The 20,252-nt window shown below is 34.6% G+C and overlaps 1 protein-coding gene across 1 annotated transcript; it reads left to right on the top strand.

Annotated features, from left to right (window-relative positions):
- Positions 1 to 3,171: 3,171 nt before the first annotated feature.
- On the top strand, positions 3,172 to 19,794 carry LOC134229882 (high-affinity choline transporter 1-like). Its single transcript, XM_062711664.1, has 7 exons — positions 3,172 to 3,337; positions 11,187 to 11,294; positions 11,814 to 11,969; positions 12,142 to 12,290; positions 16,460 to 16,742; positions 17,057 to 17,286; positions 17,589 to 19,794. The coding sequence occupies exons 1-7, from the start codon at positions 3,172 to 3,174 to the stop codon at positions 18,135 to 18,137; spliced, it is 1,641 nt and encodes a 546-aa protein (XP_062567648.1). The 3' UTR covers positions 18,138 to 19,794.
- Positions 19,795 to 20,252: the final 458 nt, after the last annotated feature.

Genomic DNA, 20,252 nt, shown 5'->3' with positions numbered 1-20,252 from the left:
AAACTGTCCATTATGTCAGATATTAGACGACCCGAGGCGTAGCGCCGAGGTGAGCCTAAAATTTGACATAATGGTCAGTTTTCGGCTTATAACTTACTTAAAACATTTCTCCACTGTCGAACACTTCCATTGTTAACTTATTGGACAGTCACAGATAAGGTCTCGTTCTGCTTGGATGACTACCTGGCACTGTTCATCAAGTAAGGCCAAAGAAATCCAGTTTTGGTTTTCCTTCTGTCTTTATAAATAGTAGAAATCATCGAGAGGTGTTTTATATCAATAAATATGAACATTAACTTTGTTTAGTCTTATTTATCCGCATTGCGACATTTTTTTTAACCATACTACGCATGCGTAAAAGTCAGTTCTACTAAATTCTTTACAATTTATTCATTTAATAACGCAACCACCACGGATGACGACGTACATTTTAATTTTGAAAAAAGACTTTCAGAATCGGCAGTTTTGACGATGCCATTTATCGATTACACCAAGATGCCTCAGTTCAAGTTCAAGTTTTTTTTACCATATATATATTCTTATGTTTAGGAATTTGCAAGAAACAGTTTCTGTTAACAGGTAATTTTTGTAAAGCAATAAGATTTGAAGGACTTTACTCCAACCACTGTATAAGCATTTTCTATTAAATTGGGAGATCATTTCTGATGATTTTTGTTTTAATGCAACGGTTACTCTTTTGTATGCAGGTTTCGAACTCGGAAGGATTTTACTCCAGCCATCCCTTAAAACAGCGACAGACACTTGCTAAAACAACGCGGGCCTAGGTGGAAAAATGTTCATGGAATACCGATTGAAATTACTACAGATTCCGTTGGAATTTCATGAGCGAAATTTTGTGCTAAATGCGGAAAAAGTGGATATTTAAATAAGCAAAAAAGCCCAAGGTTGTGTGTAAGAAAACGCATGCTTCTCATTCATCTTTTGTGTCCCTTGGATTCTATATATGTTCCATGGATCGATCATTGTGAAATGAATCTAATATATAGCATTTAATGGACGGTGAATTTAGGAAATTTATGATCGGATGAGTGTTCATTAATGAATGTGAGACACTCAATTCACTGTGGATTATTTGTGACATTTTCTTGTGAAATGTTAACATTTAACGCTACTAATTTCCTACATTATTAAATTGTTTGATTTGTCATTGTCTTTTAAGTGCTGTTTATTTATTTGCCTCGCCCTTTGTTCTCATTTGAATGTTACCTGTACCTGTCCAATAAGTTGAATCTTATTGGACACTTACAGGTAACTTATTGGACGGGGTGCAGGACAATAACAAATTTATTGAACCAGGTTTAACAAAAGGTGACGTCACAAAAATGTTTTAATTTTTAATATTGCACAGACCACCATTTCTAAAGTGTTTAATACTATACACTTATACAGATACAACCAGCATGGTACAAGAAATGATGACGAAAATGGCAGACCATGCGTCATCAATAACACATGATTGCTTGTGTGGTTCGCAGAATTTTCATGATTATAATTTCTCAATGACGTCATCCACACTATTATCTTTCCTTGAACTACTCAGGATAACAAATTTTCTGTTTTCAATATGCAAATGTACACTTAAGTTATTGCAACTTATTCATGCCATTGTTCTTGCACCGCAACACCGCAATTCCGACTTCAAAGTTCTCAGACTAACAGAGAATGCCCACAACAACACTGAACAGTTTAGTCTTGTGGCTAGTCCAGAATGTTAAAATACCAAGCCTGACGTAAGAGCCAGGGCGGATAAGCTACGTAATGAACGTTTTACAGAAATCTGCCTTCGGGACGTAGGCAGATATTGTGGTAGTAGTGTAATGAATTGAAAAAAAACCTTTTCCCCTGTATTTAGGACAAGTAGGACTTATTTGGTTCATATTCAAGGGAAATTTCCGATACTCAAGCGGAAAGTTGTCAGAAAACAGCTCTTCAGAGCTAATGTTCTTTGTTTGATGTACCCAACTTTAAATAAATATTATCTTTATCTTATCTTATCTAAGACGTGTTTTACTTGCGCATGTTTTTTTCCAATAACTCAACACCCTAGAGTCACATTTCCATCTAAATTATACACCCATTTACACATTGTTCAAAAAGTGCATTCTAGCAAAACCAAAGCTTCCTGTTCTGACTAAGTCATCAAAACTGCGATATTTAAACATACTAAATTTATTTCTTATCTCTTGACCATGACCTACATATTTAACCATTCTGTCTTCCATGCATCTTCACTCCTCTTCTTTGTTTGTAGCTATTTTTTTAGAACAGTTGTGGCTTACTTTTGGATGAACCCTCCAATCAAAAATAAATGTCACGTCTGTTGTACACGTAAGTTTGTAAAGAATCTCTGATACGTCTGGCTGATACCGTAATACCAGACATCCTTCAAGGATAAATAACACTGTAATCAGCAATATTTCTCATAAATTTACATTAAGATGGGTAACCTGAATAATGTTTACCAAGTATAGTAGGGGAATTGTATAAGATTTTTTCATAAGGTTAAAAATTTGTGCAAAATTTTGTATGGGACCATAAAGAAAGCAAAACAAAGTCTCACATCTAAGCACCACGGAGGACCTAAGATTTCTCTATATTTTAGGGATTTATTATTTATGTCATTTTAAATCAAAATCAGTCAAAAAATATATATCAATCCATGTATCAAATTTTTGTTTGTTTAAAGTACCCTTTAGTTTAATCTGAGTCAAATATTTTGAAATATTATTAACATTCTGCATAAAATTAGAAAAAAAAAACACAACACAATAATCAGCCAACCAACCTATGATCGATATTTGGATAAAAATTTTGAATATAGAGATGTGAGGGCGTAGGTAGCAAAACCTATCTATGAACCTAAATAGTACTACCTGTTACCATGTTATTATTTGCATGGAAGGTGTTGACGAATTGAAGCATTAACAACAAGTTTGCCCTTTGTTTTACATTAACATTTTTTGTTTTGTCCAACTTCATTTTCAGTATAAAAGTCCATTGATACTAGACCAGAATCCACACTTTATTTATCCTAAATTGCTGTATGCAGGTAATCTTAATGCCGGTTTCGGTCTATCAATCATAGAATGTGGTTTATAAATATAAATCTACACCAGAACAGGGTCCCTGTTTCAATGTTGTCTGAACGAGATGGCTGTCAATGTTCCTGGCCTGATAGCAGTTATTATTTTTTACCTGTTAATTCTCGGCCTTGGACTATGGGCAGCGAGAAAAACCAAAGGGGAAACAAGCAGTGAAAATGTGATGCTGGCCAATCGGAATATCAGCCTGTTAGTGGGGGTCTTCACAATGACGGGTTAGATTTACAGATTTCTTAACATTAAAATTGAGAGTATTACTCGACTGATTTAATTACAGAGCCTAGTGATTTATCAAATCATGATCATTTCTATAAAAAGAAAAAATATATACATGTCTTGTTCTATCCTGTCATTTATTTTCTCGGCTGGTCTTCTCAGAATAATCTACTCACCCAATAATGATGACGCATGCGCGTGCAAAAAATGAAATTGTCAAAACTCAAATATATGGCATGTCAGATGTTGCAGTTTTTAATTTTTCCCTAAATATTGTATAATTTTCCATTTGCATTTTGTGATTCTAGTTGCATCTTTTAACATGCTGTACAAATAATTGCAATTTTCATGTGTTAAAATGAAATATAGAAAATATGATTCATAAGCACGAAAGCATATGTTCGTGAATGTTACTGCCTCTGAATTGACTGACAAAAAAAAGACACAATTTTTTTACGATCTTTTTTCAAATTTCATCAAGACGTTATATTCCATGGCAAACCTTCTCAGAATGATTCATTAGTTCTTAATACTTATATAAAAAAAATATTTTAAAAGAAAAAAAAGGACCCCCCCTTCAAAAAAAAATCCACCCCCCCCCAAAAAAAAAAAAAAATAAAAAAACAGACAGTAATCAAGCAGATGTCGATGATGATTATAAATGGCGGCTTAAGTAGTGTAAAAACTACCTTATTAGGCCCTGAAAGTGAAGTTCTTTCCATAAATATCTTGAAAAGTAGATTGTATAGGATATTTTTAGCATCGAGTGCGCAATTTATCTAGGAAATAATTTTGGAATGTTAAGTGTAAGCATAAATATTGCGCTTAAAAGAAAAAAGCATCTTATTCCCATACGGGCGAGATAGATGCCATATTATATTGGCTTATATTATAAACAAAAATAAAAATATCGTCAAACGTTATTATTGAGGGGCACAAGCGTATATGGTATCTGTGTTTTCTACAGTTTTCTATATATCGGCATAATTGCTCCCGGTTCTTACGGCCCTGATAGGGTAAATCTAAGGTCATCTCCAGGAAAAGTAAGATGAAACATCAAAGAGTAAATATTAAGATTTTTAGGTTATTCAATTGGTATACACAGATGCCTTTTAATTTTCTATGGGAATCTAGTTTGTTTTCCATCAATTAATAAATTCATATTTTTTTTCTGTCTTTGAATTTGTTTACAAAAATACTGTTCAATTTATCATTTTACTTCACTCGCTTACCTAAAGGATAAGATTAATGTTTTTGCACGCTAGGAATAATTCAAACATTTTTTTCTTTCACAATTTACGTCCACTTAAAAAAGATATCCGTTTAGTTACACAGCATTATGTTTTGTCAAAATACAATTTAATGAAAAAATGAGAAAAAAAACCACGTACATTTTATACAGAAATATGAAGGTCACTTTTCCTCCCCCCAAATAAAATTAGAAAACCCCGCCAACTTTTTAAATGTCGTCTGTTTTGCAGATCGTTTGGATTTCTTTTTAAAAGAACAAGGTAGGGTAACGGCCGAATCTGGCCCCTTATTTGATGAAAAAATCAGAACACTGGTAAAATTGTGATAGTTTGTAGTTAAGAAGTTAAAATGATGCTTACTTTAAAACAAGCACTAATATAGATTCAAATCTTACATGGAAGCCCCTAGAGGGTGACGAAGTAGGACATTTTGCAGAATTTTCTCAATTCCGGTGGAATTTCATCATATTTGAGATACTTTTCTCTTCGGAAAACATAGAGCACAAGATTGCCGATTTGAGATTTTTACACATAAACTGCATCTGATATTAGTGCATAAAATATATAAATTTGGTAGATAGACAAGCTTGTGTTCTATGTTTTTCGAAACAAAATGTTTTGTTATTTCAATGAAAATTTGCATAAAAATGAAAAAATTCGAAAATTGGCCTATTTCCTAACCTCACTGAGACCTCTGTATATTCTAAATCTTGGAACCAATACTCATTTTTTGGCAGGGGTGACATCAGGTTTTTAAGGATAAACTGTTGGATCATTCTGAAAGACGCCCAAAATCGGGGGCCAAATACTGGTCTTACCCTATCTTGCCCTTTGACTTAATAGTACGATTAATTTTTTCTTCGTGTGAAAACGCTATTTTAATTTCGAAAATAGGAGGTCGACACTCGACACATCGCATTTTGTTCACATTTCATGTAGATTGTTAGCACCGATGTTCTTATTGTTAAACGAAGTAAATGGAAATATAATCTGATAAAATTGCCATCTGCAAAAACGCGATATGTATATGTTACTAATAAGTTGATATGATAAATGGAGATTTTATGACGTTATTCGATCAACAGGATAGATTATTATGTAAGCTTTTTAACATCATTGACAACTTCATCAAATAAAATGTAACTCGTAAAGGATGGATTTAATGGCCTAGAACTTTTCGAAGAAAACTACTAGCTATTTTAAGAAGCAATATTAGAAGAATTTTTGCATGTAAAAAGATAATCAGGGTTACGCGTTTCTCATCGTCTGAATACATACGAGGGCTGTTCAATAAATAATGTCATTGGTGCTAGGAAAGAGATAAAAAAAAACCACTTTTCAATGATTTAGTCTTAATGATTTCAATGAAATATACTTTTTAAATTAAAACACAGGTCCGTAACATTTTATTCAATTTCTAGTTTCATAGGTCCCAGTGACTTCGTTATAAGCGAATTTTACTGTATAGTCCTGCTGGAGACGTTATTACTGCCGACGTAAATATAGTTAATAACAAGGACCTTAGATTAATAAATTTAAAAGGTCCTAAATATAGGGAAGCCCGATCCTTCAAATGGCGGTGGAATTTCATAAATATTATGGATTCTGTAGAGGATTACTCCAGACGATTGGCCAAATATGGAAGAAGAAGACCTTGTCACTTTGTCAGAATGGGTAAAATGTATCAGATCTATGTTACAATCTCGTATTAAAAAACTGAGGGGCAATATGAAAACCATCTATCCTTCTGTATTCAACAATCAAGAAGTGAAAACAGAATTAGGTTACATGATCAGTACGTACTCGTCCCTGCTGACAAAGTAGGTAACAACATTGTCTTCGTTTGTAAAGCTCTTTGAGAAGTCAGTTTTGAATATTTTTATAATCTCAAAGAACCTATTTGAATTTGAACAACCATATCTGTATTGGATTCCGAAACTGCATAAAAATCCCTATAAACAAAGATACATAGCGGGTTTCAGTAAATGTTCAACCAAGCCTGTTTCTTTACCCCTCACTAAGATATTAACTGTAGCAAAGGAGAAACTTCAAGAGTACTGTGCAACAATATATTCAAAACGAGGTTTAATTCAGATGTGGATACTTAAAAATTGCAAGAACATTTGGATAATTTGAAATCACAAGGTTTTACCAAACTCAAAATAAAAATCTAAAAAACTTACGACTTTCAGCTTTATACACCACCATTACCCACGATTAATTAAAGTCCAGTACATGCTTTTTGATATCATTGACAGCTGCTTTTTCAATAAAAATGGAACTCGTTAATTTACTTACCTGGTCATCGGTCATTTGCAAAATTGCAAAAACATTCTGATTGTGCACACAGTACTCTGAAGTTGACATCAAAAAGATGCTTGGATTTCTGATTAACTGTATCCATGAGAGTTTTACAAACCAGGTCTTCCAACAATGTATTGGAATTCCCATGGGTACCAATTGCGCCCCGTTATTAGCAGACCTATTTTTATATTAACATGAAGCAGAATTTGTCAAAAATCTTATACGTGAAAAGAAAAAAACACTTGCTGTGGCATTCAACTCGACATTCAGATATATCGACAACGTATTGTCAGTTAACAATGATAACTTCCATTCTTTTTGTCGATACGATACCTGTATCCCGAAGAGCTTGAAATAAGATACAACATAGCCTGCCACATCTGTTTTTTTTACTTGTATATTGTGCTTGAAAATGACGTCAATGGTAATCTAACAACAAAGATTTATTATAAACTTTACAAACGTTAACTTCCCTTACTTATGCAGCAATATACCTTCATCACCTGCATACAGAGTTTATATATCTCAGTTGATTCGATAGGCAAGAGAGGGCGATGATGACTCTTTGAAGTTAGTTGACTTAATTTCTTGATCATTCTTTCGGATGCAAATTTCGCCTAAAATGCATGTACGTCTTTTAAGTCTGTCTTAACATCCGACGCTAAGGAGGCCTTTTATGCATGTGAATCTTTAGTCCAAAATATCTTACGTTTCTCATGCTTTTCTACGTTTCTCATATTATAATATTTACGTTTGCTGTGTTTTTTTTACTAAGCCGACTGTGAAATTGATTTGAAAACCATTTTAGTGTAAACTCACGCGTAGTTTTAAGTGCGTTAACGTGACGTCACAATAAGGCTACAGCGACGTTAGTAAAAGTATAACGATATAGGGCAGCTAGAAATTCAAATATGGAGTGTATTTTTGGTGCTTCCAAACATGTAAAATGAAAATTATTTGATTGTTTTATGGTGTGACCGTTGGGGCGAGCGCAGTTGTACCATCAAATACACTTGAAAAATTGATCAGCCACTTCAAACATCAAGCCGCACGAGACATCTCGACTAGCTGTGACGTCACACGACGTCACAGAGCTCGTTGGAGCTTATGGAGACAGCCGAGCGTCTGGTTGAAACTATAGACCCAGTGCAATTTTGGTCGAAAAAATTGTAGAGTTATACTTTGTTTCTTTGAAAGATTTCTACATACTGAAAGCCTTTTATGGTTTACGTTATCATTTATTTATTCGCGCAAAGGACATTGGGTAGTAAAGGATTTCTAGGAATGTTTCATACCAAAATTTGCCTGAAGTATCTACAGATTTCATTCCGAATTTCCTCTGTTCTTACAAGTCAATCTATTGAGCTCGCTTTGCGAGCATTGCTCGTTAATATGTTTTACGGTGTGACCGTTGGGTCGAGCGCAGTTGTACCATCAAAAACACTTGAAAAATTGATCAGCCACTTCAAACATCAAGCCGCACGAGACATTTTGACTAGCCCTGACGTCACACGACATTACGGAGCTTACGTAGACAGCCGAGTATGCTTGAAACTATATAGACCAAGTGCAATTTTGGTCGAAAAACATTACAAAGTTATTTTTTGTTTCTTTGAAAGATTTCTACAAACTGATAGCCTTTTATGTTTTACGTTATTATCTATTTATTTCTTAGGACTTGGGTAGTAAAAGAATTCTGGGAATGTTTCAAAGAGAATGTACAGATTTCATTCCGAATTTCCTCTGTTCTTACACGTTAGTCTATTGAGCTTGCTTCGCGACGCTCGCTGCTCTCGCTATAGGGAATGGTTTTAAGTTTAGTGAAAATTATTGGTGTGAGAATCACACCGACTTACAGCTAGGTATATTTTTCATGAAGCTCTAGCATGAAAGATGCCTACTTGACAAGTCTGTGCATGTGATTCACACACCAATAACTCACACGAAACTTCCTAAAGTATACGTGCCAGGAAAACGTCAGAAGCGGCGCCATTTTGAAAACTGGAAATTTCGCCATCTCCAACCTGGGTGATTTTCGATATTTATGCGAACCGAATTAACTAGGCTGAGTCTAATTATTTCTGCCCTAGGGATTTTGATATTTTTTTGATAATTAGTTTTTACTGTTATATTTATTGTTTTATGATTAAAAAATCGAATGGTTACAACCGCGATTTCTTAAGAGACAATCTCAAAAGTTGTCAAATTTTACTATCGGACCCTATGGGAATTTGTTGGAAAAGCGCCAATTTTTCACATTTTCCCCATATTTTTTGTATTTCTGCCCTAGAGATTTCTTTTTCATGCAAGTAGATGAAAGTTATCGTAAAAAGTCACCAAATTGTGAAATTAAAAAATAATTCACCTTCTACTTTGGTCCAAGAATTAATACCAAGTTTATTTTTCAAGTCCAAACACCTCTAAAATTGCCAAATTACGGCATAACTACATGTACATATCAGTGCAGATGAATTATCATACAGACGATTTTTTCGGTAAAAAATAGCAATGTTTAAATTGCTAGTATGTTTCTTTAGATGTTCTGTCATCAGTTTTTTGTATAATATCCATGGACGTCTTGAACATACAAGCGAGTCATGCATCATTCTTAAGTGTCATGCGTTGCCTACAAAATCTGAAAACGGTGACGTCGTTAGAACCATTTCAGCGGTTTTTCCTAATTATTGTCGTAAAAACACATTTTCAGATCAGTAGGGGTTACAGATAATGTTAATTTTGTATTAAAATCAAAATATTTGGCAAAGATGTACTGTCGCACAAATGACTGCATGAAATTGAAAAGGTGATTAAAGTCATGCGCACTCGAATTAGACTCGGCCTCGTTAAATGCTACAATCACAATTTATCAATAGCACAATGCTTCAAGTACTCACCGTCGCCCGCGTGGCACAGTTCGTTAGAGCGTCTGCTCTAGAGTTGCGAAGTAAGGAGTTGATCCTCACGTCGGGGGTTCGAATCCCACTGTGGGGCGTGGAGACCGGTCATTCGGATGAGACCGTATAGTATAGTTTGCATTAGTGTAAAGTTTTAAGTTACGTCAAGATCTTTTTTCGTCAGATGCATCCAGCGTAAATAGTTCACTTGATTGGTCAACTCAAATTATCAACATTGACACGGAAATAGTCTGTTGCACGAGCAACCAATCAGGGATAAGAAGAAAGTTCAAGTCGTAAAGCTTGCGGTTAGGAGGCATGTACAATTTACCTTGAGAGCAGCTGTCAACTAGATCGTGACGTAACGTGAAACTTTACACTGAACTGCAAACCGAGGTCCCATGTCGCAGTAGGTGCTGACCCTTCTGGCAAGAAAAAGATCCCTCCCTGCTCAATGACCCTGAGTGTTGACTATAGAACAAAATTTGCAGCTCTCCAGTGGCAAGTAGTGGCTTTTCCATATGAGTGAAAAATTCTCGAGAGGAACGTTAAACAATATACAATCAATCAATCAATCAATCAATCAATCAATCAATTACTCATCAATATACATGTAGCTGAAAAGAAAACATTACTTCTCAGGATTTGCAAGCTTTTAAAATTGCGGGATGGAAACTAATCTCGACAATCTGATAAAATGTTTTTATCGGATTGTTTAAAACCAAGCCATAAAGTGATATTGGTGAGTACTAAAAATATTGTACTATACTTAATTATTTATCGTTGTGATATTGACACTTCATTCGGTTCTTATGTATCGAGAATCAACCCGAGAATGCCGCCTCCACTTAGTGGCGGCGAATTCCCAGTTTTCGTAATATCGCTGGTTCTGACATTTTCCTGTATGGCACGTAAAATATCAAAACCGTAAAAAAGAACCCTGGTAAACGTCAGATAATCTCGTGCGGCTAACTTTGTCTATGACGTCACTCCACTGGGCGGGGACTATTGAATTGATATGGGAGGCCGCCTGTAATTTAAATCTATAAGTCTATATTTTTAAAATTTAAATTTTAATTTATAGTTTTATTTCACAATGCAATGGAAATTTAAGGAATCGCTGTGAAATTAGTGGAGTATGCCAAGGACATCAATGACCTTTGGAAATGTGGGATAATTGATACCCTTTATGCAAATAATCCTACGTTATCAACGATTGTTGATGCTCATACTTTAAATAACATGTAAAGATCAATTAAGATAAAGATAATATTGATGCTGAATTTCAATATGTATAAAATGTTTTGATCTTATCTAGCAACCAGACGGAGTAGCCCCCCATCCCCCTTAATATAAATTCATGTAATAATTTAGTAAATTCGTTATGATTATTATTACAGCCACGTGGGTAGGCGGCGGATTTATCAATGGGACAGCGGAGTCGGTGTACAAAGATGGACTGGTATGGTGCCAGGCACCACTAGGGTACGCCATTAGTTTAATGCTGGGTAAGAAAAACTTATACTGTAGAGAACAGGTCTGTAGGAAATAAAACGTTTATTTGTGTCTAGACAGTTAATGCCTTTTAACGGCATTAAATTATTTTAATTCCGAATATGAATATCAATTTGATACTTTGCACACAAGTGTGTATTTTACTTTGTTGTCATTTTGTGATTTTAATCTATGTGAAGTGCAAAATAAAAAGATAAGATTTCAGGAGAAATCAAAGTAACGAGAATGTAGTGTGGGACCCTTAATGACTTTAGCATAGCTTTTGCATGATGACAGATACATTAAAAAGAAAAAATTAAACAATTTTCACGCACTAGCTGCAAACAGCATACATGATGTTTTGGTTATGCATAATCCTACTTTTTTCATCTTTTATTTAATTGTAAAAAATATGTAAAATAGCACACTACAGTTCACTTTAAAAATGTAATTTTATGTACATGTACTTGCCCTTTTCGATTTACATGAATTTGAAAATTTTTTTACGTAGACAATCCAAATTTTCATTACAGGCGGGATATTTTTTGCAAACAGAATGCGATCTCAAGGTTACGTCACGATGTTGGACCCTTTAAGTAGAACCTATGGAGCGAGAATGGGTGGATTGTTGTACATACCGGCACTTCTGGCTGAGGTGTTCTGGTGCGGGGCCATTCTGGCCGCCCTAGGTAGGATTTACAGACAATTTACGTAGAGAGTTGAAGATCCTTGTTTTATACTGTAGCACCCTAGCATTGTAAAATCCTAAATATTATTAAGAAATCATGTACTAGTATCTTTGGGGTGTTTTATTGCAAATAACTTGAAAATGTGAACATAAGATTTTTTATGACGTCACAGGTGCTACGTTGGCGGTAATTCTGGACTTGGAGCAGACGTTATCGATAACAATCTCGTCCTGTATCGCGGTATTCTATACTCTCTTTGGCGGTCTGTATTCCGTGGCCTACACCGACATCATGCAGTTGACCTGTATCTTTATTGGTCTTGTAAGTATACATGTATTCCATCAAACTGCCTAGATTCGGATTAATAACACTTATGGAAGATTTGTTGAGGAACTGGAATGTATGTACTAGAAATTTTAACAAGAATTTTTCGTATACATCTATTTATATAATGCTATACAACCAATGCTTTCAAGTAAAGGTCCTTTAACTGGCGTCCGAATTTCATAAATATTATGGATTCTGAAAATTACGCCAGACGATGGGCCAGATGTGAAAAAGAAGACGTTGACACTTTGTCACAATGGATTAAATGTATCAGATCCATGTTAAAGTCGCATTTTAAAAGACTGAGGGGCAATGTAAAAACCATCTATCCTTCTGTGTTCAATAATTCAGAAGTGAAAAAAAAAGAAATAGATAGATTACATGATCAGTACGTACTGGTCCCTGCCGACAAAGCAGGTAACCACATTGTCTTCGTTTGTAAGGCTCATTATATAAATTGTATTTTAGAAGAACTTGGATTTGATTCTACAAGTGGTAATCCTACTTATACTCATACTTCCCTTTCTAAGGAAGAAATTCTTCAAAATCACATGTCAGTTTTGAATATTTAATCTTCAACAGAGCCAAAATGAATTAGAACCACCCTATATATATTGGATTCCGAAACTTCATAAGATTCCTTACAAACAAAGATACATTGCTGGTTCTAGTAAATTTCAACCAAGCCTCTTTTGTTACTCCTCACTAAGATATTGACAGTAGTGATGAAAAAACGAGTACTGTGCAACAATATATTCAAGAAGTGGTGTGAATAAGATGTGGATACTAAAAAATTCCAAAGAACTTTTGGACAATTTGAAATCATAAGATGTTATCAAAATCAACAGCTTATAAACTTACGACTTTTCAACTTTATACACATCCATTCCCCACGATAAATTAAGGTTCATAAACCCTCTGCTCACTCATATAAAATGTTGCTTGAATCTTAATGGTTTTCCAAGAGAATTGTATTTTATAAGCACAATTCTGACAATTATAGCATAGCTTGCGGGGCAAAATTGGACATGAAAGACACTTCAACTTGGCAAATGTATAAAGGAATAATGGACATTTATGTCATTGAGAGTTATCTCTCTTTTATCAGAGTATCAGTGACCCTTAAAGTCCAGGCTTTTTGATATCATTGAGAGCTGCTTTTTCAATAAAAATGGAACTCGTAAATTTACTTACCTGGTCATTGGTCATTTGCAAAATTATTTTGTTAGAACATATTCTAATTGCACACACAAGTACTCTGAAGTTGACATCAAAAAGATGCTTGAGTTTCTGATTGACAATATATATGTGCTTTTTGGAGACCAGGTCTTCAAACAACCTATTGGAAATCCCATGGGTACCAATTGCGCACCGTTATAAGCAGACCTATTTTTTAATTCATATGAAGCAGAATTTGTGCAAAATCTTATGCGTGAAAAGAAGAAAACACTTGATGTGGCCTTCAACGCGACATTTAGATATATCGACGACGTATTGTCAATTAACGACATTATGGTAATTTCCATTCCTACGTGGATACGATATATCCTGGAGAGCTTGAGATAAAAGATACCACAGAGTCTGACATATCTGTTTCATACTTGGATATTTTACTTGAAAAGACGTTAATGGTAATCTAAAAACTAAGCTATTTGATAAACGTGATGATTTTAACTTTTCTATCGTCAACTTCCCTTACTTGTGCAGCAACATACCTTCATCACCTGCATACGGAGTATATATATCTTAGTTGATTCGATACGAAAGAGCATGCTCTACGTATGAACAATTTCTAAAACGGGGTAAATTAATGACAAGCAAGTACTTGAAACAAGAATATCGACAGTCTCGTTTAAAGTCATCATTTCGTTAGTTCTGTGGTCGATACAATGACTTTGTCAGCAAATACAATTTATCATTAAATCAAATGCTGACTGACGTTTTTCATATTAATTGCTAGTCCATTATTTATACATTGAATTGACGGTGGATTTTTCCTTTATTTCCCGATCATGACAAGGAGCACACGGCGGGTGTGACCGGTCTGCAGGGGATGTTCAAACCTCCTTGGCACCTGATCCCACCTCTGATGTTTCAGAGGTCTGTGTTTGCTCTGCTCCTATTTTGTTTTGTTATTGTACTTTGATATTAAATACTGTTCCTTATCTCCATATCCTTCTTATTATCGTCCCTTTCGAAGCGTTTTATTTTACTTATTTTAAAAATGTATCATTTGAAGCAGAAATATCATATTTAAAAACTTCTATAAGAGGAAAGGGCGTCTCTCGCTGAGATCTTCAATTCAACGTTTTATCAATTAAGCAAATTATTCATTCTTAATCCAAATATGTTTCAATATATTTCTTTGAACTCAAAACACCACAGAGTCTTACACATCAGTAGTAATCTAAAACAAAACTCGGATGATGGATGTGATGACTTTTCTTAAATTATGTCTTCCAGTTGACCCATACTCAAAACGACAAATTTTAAAACGCTATTTACCAACAAGTTGATGAAACAAGGATACCATCAATCTCGTTTGAAGTCATCATTTCACAAGTTCTTTGGTCGATAGAATGGCTTTATCATGAAATGTAATTTATCATTAGTTCAAATGCCGATTGAAATTTTTCATACTAATTGTTAGATCATTATTTACACAATGATTTGTCAACGTGTTTTCCCGCTATTTCCCGATCATGACAAGGAGCAAACAGAGGGGTGGCCGGTTGACAGAGGATGCTTACTCTTTCATGGCACCTAATCCCACCTCTGATTTTTAGGGGATGCTCCCGATTTGTATTGTGTTAGTTGACTTTGAGCTTGAATGCTTTTTTATAATCCTTACGTTGGATTGAAGTTGTCGACTTTGACCAGTAGCATTTTATTTTCATTAGGAAAAAAGGAAAAATGCACGTGTACTAAGTATTTCCTTCTTTCTTAACACAGTTAAGGGAATTAAGATAAATAAAATTCATTTAGCTACAATTAAACTTTTTTTTTATCATTCCTGATTTGGAGAAGTAACTTTTATGTCTCTGTGAATGATAAGAAATAAATTTTAGATTTGTAGATAGATTGCAATTTGTTTGACTTGTGATAAAGTTCGTGGTAAGAGACTGGACGGTTGAATATAATTGTATTTAATTTCCTAAACGTCTACAAAGAATCGATCTACAAAACTTAAATCTGAAAACACGGAATAAACGAGGTTCCCCCGAAAAGTCCACAAGTGGGGTCAGCTGCAATGGCGGAAAAATCATCATCTGTCAACCAGGTACACCTTCCGTTAGCCGTAAATTGATCAAATAGACGGGGCATTACTAAAACATATCTTTTAAACAAACAAAGGCCCAACAATCGGAAAGAAAGTTACCCATGTCCAGTCAACGGATAGGTTGTATTTGCAAAGAAGATCATTGGAATTTACAAGATGCTGACTTTCGATGTGGTTGTTGACTTTCTTGTTAAACTAACGTTATATGTGGTTGCTGGCATTCTTGTTACATCAACTTTACTGTGAGGAACCTGCCAAGGTTATAATGTTGATTATACTCAGAGCATGCTTAGTTTGGAGACAAGCAAAAGATAGAAGTACACATCTATATAAGAAAAATCGGTGATGAAAAACTGAAGTCATCTCGATTATCATATAATTTGTTGTTAGTTAGCCCTTATTGTCTACAATCAATAAACCATCCAATTATGATCTAATCTTCTTATGTAGAAATTTTTGGATAAATGTTGATTCAAAGAATATAAAAACAGGTCGGGTAATGAAGGAGCACAATTTTTGCCCATCGGAATCCAAACAGTTTTTTTTTCGGAAAACATCCTTTATAATCTTAAATTCATGAATCTCGATCCCGATGCATGGGAAATGATTCTTTTTTTTTTTTTTTATAAACGAATTCCACATTCCTAAGAGTTATCTCCCGTTGTCGGCGTAACGCTTATTTTCCCAACTTTGTCCTTTGTAAGTTACCTGTTAATATTTTTATTCCTCAAACGTTATATGATTTCTAACGAAGTGATTTTGCCCAGAATTAATCAAAAGCTAATGCAGAAATTTTACCTGTGGTTTATGTTAAATACGTTGTTATTGTTTCCTGATTGTAAGATAATAATAATAATACATTTTCTCTCTAAATTTCTATTAGTGGCTCAGTGTTCCATTTGCCATGACAAACACGCACGTCACCAGCATAACTAACAACTCCTCTACGGTGTGGATTAAGGACCTGGACCCTAAGTACATAGGCTACTACATAGACTCCTTCCTGTTGCTCATATTCGGTGGGATCCCCTGGCAAGCCTACTTCCAGCGGGTTTTATCGGCAAAGTCCGCATTCAACGCTCAGATTCTGTCTGTTATGGCGGGGTTTGGCTGTATCATCCTATCCATTCCTTCCATTTTAATTGGGGCCATCGCAGCCAACACAGGTTGATACTCTTTCAAGACTGTCAACAATTTTAAAATGGACTCTTTGTGTGGCAGAAGAAAATGATAAAATTTTGAAAATCACTTGACAATACAAGACTTTTACAGCTTAATTAGATTTTTGATTTTTTTGCTGTTAAAATATAGCGCATTACTATGCATGTAGTTTTCATTTTAAGGTGTTTATCTATCCTCAGCTTTATCATGTCGTTATGTATATTATATAGTCAGGAGAAATGAAGAACATTTTGAAGCTTTCTGAAGGTTCAATGTACTACCAATTTGAACAGTTTATTTTATCTTTTTACCATCACAGACTGGAATGCTACACGCTACGCAACAGAGGACAATAAGCCTGTGCCCATCCCACCGGAACTGGTCTCCAACATCCTACCCCTGGTGCTGCAGTACCTGACCCCCGTCTGGGTCTCCTTCTTCGGACTAGGTGCCGTGGCGGCGGCTGTTATGTCGTCTGCTGATTCCTCCATCCTTTCTGCCAGCTCCATGTTTGCTCGCAATGTGTACAAGATGATATTTCGTCCAAAGGTGAATCATACTATCATAACAATAACGAAATCTCTGTTTTGTATCCTCGGATAGATGATATATTGGATTGGCATAATTGTCAGGTTTTTCTGTACGTCTTGAATTCATATCTTTGCCATAACATTCGAACCACAATTTTTTAGCATGTGTCAAATTGTGCTTGATAATTATAAAATTGTGAAGAAAATGGAGTTATCGAACATGAACTTTTACTTTTTTTAAATTTTAAATTAAGTCCATGCTTCTAGTCTAAACTTATTTTATCTTTTTTTTTAATTTTTGAATTACATTTTTATTTACAGGCTTCTGAGAGAGAAGTTCTTTGGGCAATGAGGATTTCCATTTTCGGCATTGGTGCCTTGGCAACAGTAATCGCGGTTGTCGTAAAATCTATATACGTGCTTTGGTTCCTGTGCTCTGACCTCCTTTACGTCATAAGCTTTCCACAACTTTTGTCAGTTATTTATATCCCGAAGTGCAACACCTATGGATCTATTTGTGGTTATATAGTAGGGCTAATCCTTCGCCTCACAAGCGGAGAGTACACTCTAAATATTAATCCGGTCATCAAATACCCTTGGTACATCGAGTCGGAAGGACTTCAGCTGTTTCCGTATAAAACATTCTCCATGCTGGTTACATTTACTTGTATTGTCTCAGTTTCATATCTGATCAGATATATGTTTCAACGAGGGATTATTCCCATGAAGTTTGATATCTTTAAATGTTTTTCTGGAAAATTCGAAACGTCTGTCGACATCGTGGTCAAAGAAGGAAAGAATAACCCTTCCTTTGCGTCATCCGTTGACGACGTTAGAGACCGATACACGAAGCAGGAAACGGCAACTTAAAAACCTAAGCTTTTAAAGCAAACAATCTTCAACATGTTCAATGTATAACTGCAAGTGGTGATTTAAATGTATGCCAAGAATAATCTGTCTTTGAATGAAACGGCTACCTTGGGATTGGAGTTTTATGAAGAACTTACTTATACAATAGACGACTGACTTCTAGCATTTAAACAGAGACCAACTCCAATTACTAAAATGTAAACATCAGCTGTCGAATGTAAAAGTCTCTTCATAAAACTCCACTAATATACACTATATTTATATAAATGTAGTCCACAGTGCTTATACTTTATGACTTGCAATAATGTGATGATTACTATTTTTAATTGTGCATCACATAATTATAAACCAAGCTGAAATGTACAGGTATAATGAAAGACATATAAAAATAATCTTTTAAAAGAAATATTAGTGCTTTGTAAATGTTATAAACATAACGATATTTTGTGGATCCTGAATTGTTCCTCTTTGATCAATTCAGTTTTGGAAACTTGGAAGTGTATCTCTTCTTCTTTTTTTTTTTATTTACATTTCTCATTATGTTAAATATTTTCTTAACTGTGACATGATTTTTGTTCATATTTTATTAAATGGATGATTTAATAAAAACGAACACGAGATGTATGTAGAAGTAAGAGCTATTTAATGAATGGATCTAGATATTTGAATGAAAATTAGATTCCATTTACAAGATACGGCTTACCTTGCGTCGCCTTCAGCTGAACAACTAAGAAGCTGCAAAACTTACTTATTTCTTCTTTCAAGGCTGGAATTTCGTCTGTTTGCTTTTCTGTCTATCACCTCTGATATATGCATTTATTTGGTTAAGCTGAGATACTGGACAAAAGACCGGTTTATGTACTGTGTTACAAAATCTACATCGATATGGTTTATATAAATTTTGAGTTTTTTTAGATACTTAAAATCACCAAGGAATTTTTTGAAAAATAAAAATCCCAAAATTTAACCAAAATCAACATCATCAAACCTATGGCACTAAGCTTTCTGACAACAAGAAAGCTACAAAACTGTAGCTTTCCAAAGAAAAAAATTACTAGCATTGAAAAGAGTGTAGTGTATATTTATTGAGCACACAAAAGTGCTTTTCGATTTGTTCCGCCGTGGTTTTCAATAGTGCCATCTCAAAACATTACTGACCGTGTATTCATTACACATTCTTCTGCTTTTTTCTCAACAAAACAATTCTAGAAAGCCTTCCTCTGCTTGATATTAAAACCTAGAAAACACAGACACTGCCATTTAGGGCTGCAAGATAATTCGATAAAACTCGCTTCATGTAGTTATCAAATATGAGAGCAGTAGACAGGGATCCAAGGAACATTTTAAATCGACTTTTTACACAGTTGAGACAAGAATTTGGAAAAATTAATCCAGAATTGAGCGCAACTTTTTGTTTGCAATGAATATACATTTTTTTTTTACTGGTGGCACGGTATCTCCCTGGTTATTCATCCCAATTTTTCAGATCAGAGAACTACAGCTACAAAGAAAGCTGATTTCGAAATAAAAATGGAATGCGAACTTACCTTGTCATTTGCTTTCAAAAATTATTTAAAACATTCTGATTTTACAAACGAGTTTTCAGAAGTTTGATATTAAAACAAAATTCCGATTAACAACATCGATTTAGATTTTTCAAGTCACTCAAATGTATTAATTGTGTCCTATATCTATTTTGTTTTCATATAAAGCAAAATAAATCAAAAAATCAAAAACATGAAAAGCAATCTCTTGTGGTTTTTCTTTCGTTATGCAATATAAAAAGTTAAAGGTATGGAGCAGTGATCAACCTAAAGTAATCTTTAAACAATTCAAATCTATGAAAATAGCACAAACATTCACGTGGAATCAGATGACTAAGAGGAGTAATCATCCGCCGTGTGCTCTATGTATTGACCAGGTAAATGAAAGCTCTTTAGTTAAATTCAAAACAAAAGCCTAACAATTCGCATGAAACAGGTCTGCCAAACACGGTCCAAGCATAAGTTATATTTGCTAACTATGTAATAACGAATTTGATTTACGAAATGCTGACTTTAAACGAGATTAAACTTTAAGAGTACTGTGCAACAATATATTCGAGAAGTGGTGTGA

The sequence above is a fragment of the Saccostrea cucullata genome, unplaced genomic scaffold, assembly GCF_032062105.1.
Source record: "Saccostrea cucullata isolate Sc308-1 unplaced genomic scaffold, CSIRO_AGI_Scuc_v1 ctg1443, whole genome shotgun sequence".
Lineage (NCBI taxonomy): Eukaryota > Metazoa > Mollusca > Bivalvia > Ostreida > Ostreidae > Saccostrea > Saccostrea cuccullata.
This window is presented reverse-complemented; position numbering and strand designations above follow the sequence as displayed.

Coding starts and splice junctions, on each gene's coding strand:
- LOC134229882 (XM_062711664.1), top strand. CDS start 3,172: ATGGCTGTCAATGTTCCTGGCCTGATAGCAGTTATTATTTTTTACCTG. Junction 11,970..12,141: donor GGCCATTCTGGCCGCCCTAG/GTAGGATTTACA, acceptor ATGACGTCACAG/GTGCTACGTTGGCGGTAATT. Junction 17,287..17,588: donor AGATGATATTTCGTCCAAAG/GTGAATCATACT, acceptor TTTTATTTACAG/GCTTCTGAGAGAGAAGTTCT.